The sequence below is a fragment of the Rhizophagus irregularis genome, chromosome 27, assembly GCF_026210795.1.
Source record: "Rhizophagus irregularis chromosome 27, complete sequence".
In the NCBI taxonomy this organism is placed as follows: domain Eukaryota; kingdom Fungi; phylum Glomeromycota; class Glomeromycetes; order Glomerales; family Glomeraceae; genus Rhizophagus; species Rhizophagus irregularis.
In genome coordinates, this window is record NC_089455.1 from 797,843 (window position 1) to 806,468 (window position 8,626).

An 8,626-nucleotide genomic window follows, 5' to 3' on the forward strand; every position below is an offset into this window, starting at 1 on the left:
AAAACGTATTGTAACATATTGTTTATTAAAAAATAATAAATAAATAGATAAAAAAAATTAGAAAAATAATGAAAAAACCATTAATGCAAATTTAAACAATTAATGCAAATTTTTTTTTAAAAAGAAAAATAATTAATGCAAATTTAAACAATTAATGCAAAAAAAAAAATAATTAATGCATCAAACAATTGATACAAAAAAATAACAATTAATGCAAAAAAAAAAAATAATTAATGCAAATTATAAAATGATGTGAAATGAAAAAGAAAAAAATGATGTAACATAACGTTGGTACTCGATACCAACTAAGAATATTGTAAATTTTTGACAAATTTTTTTTTTTAAAAAAAAACGATGTAGATTTAAAATATTAAAATAAGATATTAAAAAAATATTTTAAATTAAAAAAAAATATTAAAAAATATCGTAACTTTTAAAAAAAATATCGTAAATTTAAAAAAATATCGTAACTTTTAAAAAAAATATCGTAAATTTAAAAAAATATCGTAAATTTAAAAATATTGTAAATTAAAATGTATATCGTAAATTTAAAAAAATATTGTAAATTAAAAAGTATTTTAAATTTAAAATATTAAAATTAAATGATATTAAAAATTATTTTAAATATTTTAAATTAAATTAAAAAATATTTTAAATATATTGAAAATCATTTCAGTTAAATATATTTTAATATTAAAAAATATTTTATTGTAAATTTGTAAATTAAAAAAAAATAAATATTGTAAAAAAAAAAAAATACTGTTGATTATTTATTGTAGTTATAGTAGTTTAAAATTAATGTAAATTAAAAAATATTGTAAAAATAAATAAAATTAAATAAATTAAATAAATTAAATATTACTTAATAAATAATTTAAATTAAAAAATCTTTTTTACTTTATTTACTATTTATTATTAATTAATTTTACTATAATTTTCTATGATTAAATATTTTATTAAAAAGAGTTTTTTTTTAAAAAAAAAATTCTTTTTAAGAGAGATCACAATTTTTGCTACATAAAGAAAAGTTAATGATTTACTCATAAACGTACATATCATCTGATATATATATGGCTTAATTGATGTTACTCAACCTTTCAATTATTTTAGAAGAACCTGTATAATATCAAGTTTTACTATTATATTATAATTATTATTATGGACATTTTTGTTGAGGCGTTTATTGCATTTTTACCCTTTTTTTTCATTGTAAAGGTTTGAAAAAGAACGGAAATTACCGAATTTTTAAAGAAAATTAAAAGTAAAAAAAAAAAACGCGGCTTGTAACCGAATAAAGATTCTAAAACCGAAATTTATTTTTTAAAACTTTAAATTGAAAAAACATTCCAAGAATCTTTTTTTTTCTTTTTGATAAATAAAAATATGAGATAATTAAATTTTAATCTAATTTTTCCTTTAAAGGATTTAATGATGATTCATTTTGTTATTTTATTGAAAAAAAGAAAAAGAAAAAAGAAAAAAAAAAATTAGGGGTTTCACATTTTATATCTAAATATTTATAATTTAAATAAAGGGCGTTTTTGTTTACTTGTTAAATACATCTTTGTTTTGACCTTGAAAAGCATTAATGGTTAGTAATAACAAATTTAATTTTGGAAAGACTTGAGAGTATTAAATGTTATATTAAGAATAATAATAAATAAAAATAATAATTAAAATATATAATTTTTTTAAACGTAAAAATAAACGTAAAAAAAACGTAAAGAAAACGTAAAAAAAAACGTAAAAAAAAAAGTAAAAAAAAACGTAAAAGAAAATGAAAACTAAGAATTTTCGAATTTTCGTGCGATCAATATTTCAAATATTTCAAATATTTTAATATCTCAAATTTTTAAAAAATTTTAAAATTGTGACATTCGGTCAAAGAAAAATAAAGTGTATGACAAATCATAAACAGAACTTTATTAACTAACCATTTTCTCACCCGTATTTAACCAACCAGATGTACAAATTTTATTATATTTGATCAACTTGCATGTAATAAGATATCAGTAAAAGGGATAGTTTAAGTATATCAAATTCATGCAAATGTATGTGGTAAACTTTTTAAAACCAGACGGGGAGAATAACGAAAAAAAATTGGTTCAATGTAATGTTACAAAAAAAAATACTTACCCGATTTATTTACGCCTATTAGACCACAGTAAAAAATAATCTATCATCGTATCTTTTAAATCTATTGATCTAACCAAATATGTTTTAGTGCTGAAAATCATTACTTAAAATAGAAATAGCTGGATTTTTGTTTATCCATGCATGGGAATGATGAATGAACATTTGACAACTTGTTTTTCTGTTATCAGGTTAGATGATAACTGATATGATAATCTTAGATCTTATCCGTGTAGTGAAACACTGTGGGTTTTTGTAATACTGTCCATCAAATTTTTTTGGTTTAGTCATTATTATAATTTCATTATATGAATTATTATATGTTTACATATATGTTTTATTTGTACTGTATGTGTTTATTATGCGTTATTTCATTTAATTACTGCAAACTCATTCATTCAATTTTACCGAGACAAATATGTCATTTTAAACAACAAATTATAACGCTCTTCTCCGTTGTATAACTTGTATTCGAATTCGAATTAATAAAATTTGTCTTAATAATGCAAATTTTTTTAAAAAAAAATTTTTTTGCGCCCAAATATTAATTTATCTGCAACGTTTCCTTTTTTTTGGTAATTAAAACGCCCTCATGATTGATAAAAATGCAGGGATAAATTACTAAAAAAGTACAAGTCTTTTCCAAAAAGAAAAAAAGAAAAAAAAAAAGAGAAAAACCGGATTGTACGGTAAGCATGAGTGTGAGCATATATTAAATGCAGTTGATGTTTCGGATATTGTTTTTTTGTAAAATATTTATGTGTTGTGAAAAGTTAAAAAAAAAAAAAACGATTTTTTTATTAAAATAAAGAAAACGGTATAAAAAAAAATGTGTATGATAATAATAAATAAAGTTAAGACCGAAAAAAAAAAAAATTTTTTTTTTATAAATATTTCCGCGATTCTTTTTGATCCAATGAAATTTTAAAATTTGAAATGGATCTTATATTGCGTCATTTAATTCGTCCTTGTTCATCATCTTAGATAAGATAATAATTGGTTGATGATAATTTTTTTTTGTATATTTATATTTTATTTTTATTTTTATTTTTATTTTATTTTATTTTTTTGCTTATTTTAGATAAATGATTGTAACAAATAATAATATAATAAAATTATTAGGATGAATAATAATTATTATTATTTATGCTCTTTTTGGAATAAAATTGTAATCTAAAAAAATAATCTTATAAAAAAAAAAACCTTAAAGCCTAAATAGAATAACGTCGATCGATCTTTTTAATAAAAAAAAAGAGAGAGAGAATTTTTTTTTTTTTTTTACTATTCTGTAAATAAAACTCCGTATATATAACTTAAAAAGTATTAGTATAAAAAAACTTAAAGCATTAGCACAATACCTTAAAGTATTGAGAAACAATATTCCTTTTTGTGAATGAAATTGTTCGATTATTCGAAAAGAACAATGGGCGTTTTTTTTTATGATAAAATCTTTTTTTTTTTTATATATGTATTTATTTCGAAAACAACAATGGGATTTTTTTTTAATAATTCTTTTATATATGTATATATTTCGAAAAGAACAATGGGCGTTTTTTTTAATAAATCTTTATATATATAAATATATAATTTTAAGTGGCTCAACAGGAGGAAATGATTGGTAACCTATAATTAATTTTACGGGCTTCTTTATTAATAAAAAAAAAATTTTTGGAATTTCATGTTCTTTATTATACAAACTTTTTTTAATGAACAAAAATAAACAGTATACAGTAACCCTTTTGGCTAAGGGAAAACTCGCACTACATAAAACTGGTGGAAACCATGTAAATACTGTATAAAAGCTGAACTAAAACTAAATAAAGGGACCAAATAAAGATTTAAATAAGAACCAAAATTAACTTATTTTTGGTCAAAATGATTGGAAATTTACAATCGGAGAATCTTTACTTTCCTCTATAGTGAAAGTTCGAAGACGTGGAAACTTTTAGCGACTTTCAAAACTCCGCTATTACTAATCTTTTAAAAAATTTGCATATCATATCACATGATGAGGTATTTAACCGATTTTAGCTATAATTTGCGTAAATCGGAATTATTAAAAATTTCTCCTGTTTGAGTGGCGATTCGTCCCTTAAATTTAATTTAGTTTAATTTAAATTGGGTTTATTTATTTATTTATTTATTTTAAAAAAAGAATCTTATCAAAATTAAAGAGATTATAAAAAAAAAAATTGCGTGGGAACTTTTTAAAATTTTTTTTTTATCGAATCATATTCATTTATTATAATGCACGAACTGGCTATTGAAAATAATTTGATGATCGGCTTCCTTCTAAATAGAGTTCATTCAAATTCACAATATATAAAAAAAAAACGAAAATTCTTTGTAAAAAAAAAAAACAATTGATCATCCAATTATTTTCAAACAAAAATAATAATATAAAAATAATAATTAATAATAATAATAATAATAAAATAAGAAAAGAAAGGAAAAAAAGATAAAAAAGATAGTGACACCGAAAAAAATAATAATAAATCATGTAATGATACATGCGTTATTGTTTTTTTTTTTAAATATAACAATAAAAAAAACTACGTGTTGTTTATTTTCGTGACAGATCTGTTTGATAGTCATCAAAATATTAATTAGTAATTTATTATTATTATTATTATAATAATAAAAAATTTATAATTAGTTTTTTTTTTATATACTTTATAGTTTATAAGTACATGATCATTCAGATCATTTAAAATCATTTTATATTTTGACTAGAAATTTATATTTAGTAATCGTTACATTTCTTACATCTTCTTCATATTATTCTAAATAAAGATCTTCTTTAATATTTCTAAATGAGAATTCGAATATTTAATCATTGGATACCCGCAGATATAATATAAACAATACGGATATTATATTATGTTAATGGGGCAACATTGCCAATATAATAAAACCATAATCATACCACAACACCATAACACCATAATATCATAACACCACAACATCACAACACCACAACATCACGTACATTTAGGATCACAAGAATCACAAGGGAAAATAAAAGATGGTGGGCAAAAACAGAACAAGAAAGATCACAAGGTGAATAACCGTTTCTAACAAAGGAGTCATAAAAATAACGCGGAATGTATTCCTTCATTACACGAATTTTGAGCTTATAATTGATGTTATTATTTATTTCTGTAACATAAATCCTATTTTTGGTTAACAAAAATCATAAACCCAATCGATGGGGTTATCGTGGTAAAAGTTGAAAACGCGATATTTTGATATTTTCCCAGAATCCTTGTGTTAAAAAAAAAAATATTCGGAATCATGTGAAATTTTTGTCAACCGGAACTTTTACAAGTTTTAATACAATTGGATTTTTTTACATAATATTTATGTACGGTAAACTACCACTTTTAGAAGTATTAAAATACCATGTTATGAATTAATTATTTGTATCAAAATCTATCGGACCGAAAAAAGGATCCTTATTTCTTAGTTTACTCTTTTGGTTTCTTTATTTATATATTGCATTTTTTTTTTTTTCATGCATGCATGTCCTTGCATGCCTTTCTTTTAGGAGTTGAAAAAAAAAAATTGATCTTTTTAAAGAAATTTTGAAAGTGTGTTTTAATGACAAATTACAAATCGATTAAAAATTGAATTGAATCCCTAAACTAATAATAGTAAAAACTACAGGAAATTTCGTATATATTTGGTTAATTGATTAATTTTTGTTATTAATTATTATTATTTTAATTATTATTGTTTTATTAAAATTTTTTATTACATAATTATTTATTACTTTTTTTTAATTACCTTTTTAGTTTTTCCTTTTTATTTTTAATTTCATTTCTAAAAAAGTTAAAAAAAAATCTAATATTTATATGGTTTCAAAAAATTATGTTTCATTGTTTCAAAAACTCGTTTTTATTTATAGTAATTTTTTTGTCATTGACTCATTCATTATAAAACCCATTTTTGCAATCACTTTTGCAACCAATTTGTAACCACTTTTACAACCTAAAATTAAGTGCGTATTTCCTTATTAAGTAAAATACCATTTAAGGGATAAATATTTGACGCGTTTGTATAATTGTATAGGGAGATGGGAAATAGAAATGGATGAAAATGGATAAAGTCAATAAAGTCAATCAGAAATGGATAAAATCGATTGAAAATGGATAAAGTCAATTAGAAATGGTTAAAATCGATTGAAAATGGTTAAATTCGGTTTAAAGTCGGTTAGAAATGGTTAAAGTCGGTTTAAAATGGTTATCCTCGGATATCCAACTGACAAGTTTGGCATAGTGACCGGTCAAATTGTCATTCATCACGAAAATAGTGAAAATAGGAAAAATAGGAAAGGATAACATTATGAATAACCATTTTAAATGCAAGTAATGCATTTACAATGATTCGTAAAAGAATCCAAAAAATATTTATGAATATATTTATTTATGAAAAAATAAAATTAAAAATAAAAAATATTGCTCAATAAATAATTTACATACTGTAATCATTGTAATCATTGTAATCATTGTAAATCATTGTAATAAAATAATAAAATATTGCTAAATACAACAACTTTGTAATTATAATTTCCCAACTCCGATTAAACCATTATCAGGTTTGATCACATATCCGGCTCTAGGAAACCATGTAACTACTTCAATTCCTGTTTTATCCACACCATGAGGTCTAATTCCAATTCTACTATTGCTTAAACTAACAATTTTACCTATAACAGGAGTTTTACCATAATCATCTGGTACAATAATAACATTATCCCCTAATTTTCTTTTATTAATATCATTTGGATCTTGTTCAATTTTCATTTTACCTCCATTAAAAGGTTTAAATTTTTTAGCAACTTCTAATGCTTCTTCCCCACTAATTTTTTCAGGTTTAATTCCATTCGATTTAACATATTTTAAAAATCTACTTAACCAAGAATAAGTTTTCGGATATAATTTTGAATTTGCTACCTCTTTTGCTATTTGAAGAATATCATAAAACCAAAGATTCATAGCTACATGAATATCTGCTATACCTGGGTATGGTGTATCTAAAAACCAATCCCTATCATCTGAAAATTGTAATTCAATCCAATCAAGACTTATTCTAATTTTATCAAGGTGATACGATCTTTCTGATGCCCGTTTTTCGACATTAATTGGTGCCCCAATTAATGATGAACGATCTTCTACAAATTCTTTTGTAGAGAAAAGTTTTGGTTTAGAAGGTTCTTTTGAACCGATTGGTAATAAAATAAACGTGGAGCTAAAAATGTAATTCTGATTACGATTAAAGAATGTATATAAATATAATTAATCGATCAATAAAATGTGTACAAGTAAAAGAATAAACAGAATAAACTTACATCCACCCATGTACTCATAGCTAAACTAAGTCCTTTATCACTTTTATCAGATCCATTTCTTTTTGGAAAAATCGATGGTTCCGGATATCTATAAAAAATTTTAACACTTTTGGGATAAATAAATTTTGTACACCTATTATCATATTAACTCCCCCCCCCCTTCTACCTTCTTTCCAATTCTTCCATGATCAATTTGGTATCAATAAATATATCTGATCCAATTTGAAGAATCGGAACACGTCTATATCCATGAACCAAAAGCTGCAATAATCTATATTTATGATGTTTTCAAAATTAGATGTTTGATGTTTGTTAAAAAAATAAAATTTATTTATTAAGATATTTACGGTCTCTGTTTATTTATTGGAGATACGATGACGGAAGTCCATTTTAATTTTTTAATGGATAATGTCCATACAATCTTTTGAGAAAATAGTGACCCTTTTTAAAAAAAAATATTTAAAATATTTAATAGAAATAATTTTAATTAAAATAATGAGTTATATATATATTATATATTAATTTATACATATATAAGACTAATTTGCTTAAATCTTAGAATAAATAAAAAGATACCTTCAAAATGATGTAAAATAATGGGAGGTTCCATGTTTCTTTTTTTTTCCCAGGATTAGAAAAATCTTTCTTTTTAAATATTAGTGTTTTTAGGTTAAATTGATTTCCATGTGACACCATTTCGTGCAATCTACATTAGTAACCGTCAACAATATCATTGGGTCGATTACCTTAACCTTGTAAATCAAATCAATAATCTTTTTTTTTTTTAGGCAAGAGAACATTCATATCATTTGAAAATTCCCATCGATTATTCAGCAGTTAAACAAATATCGTTGTCAATTTTCTTTTTTTAAATATCACTATCTAATCTCAGCATAATTATTTTGCGGCTGTGTTTACTATATTTACTTCAGTGTGAATAGTGATGGGATTCCCATGGAATTTACAGGAATTTATCGGGATCTGTGCAAAATTTTTACATTAGTAATATTGTACAAATCTCATAAAATTCCGCGTAACTGAAGGTGTGAACGCGTTAAAAAGGGTTACTTCTTTCGTGTTACAAATCTGCCAAAATAATAGCTGATAATAGCATACTTACTGTATTTATAGTACAACATATAC

At 22.6% G+C, this 8,626-nt stretch overlaps 1 protein-coding gene across 1 annotated transcript; it reads right to left on the reverse strand.

The window, feature by feature from the left end:
* Positions 1-6,322: 6,322 nt before the first annotated feature.
* OCT59_018084 (uncharacterized protein) lies at positions 6,323-8,093 on the reverse strand (the record flags this gene model as incomplete). The annotated part of the gene is made up of 5 exons (XM_025322353.2): positions 6,323-7,397; positions 7,484-7,571; positions 7,650-7,754; positions 7,831-7,924; positions 8,060-8,093. The coding sequence occupies 5 exons, from the start codon at positions 8,091-8,093 to the stop codon at positions 6,696-6,698; spliced, it is 1,023 nt and encodes a 340-aa protein (XP_025166468.1). The 3' UTR covers positions 6,323-6,695.
* Positions 8,094-8,626: the final 533 nt, after the last annotated feature.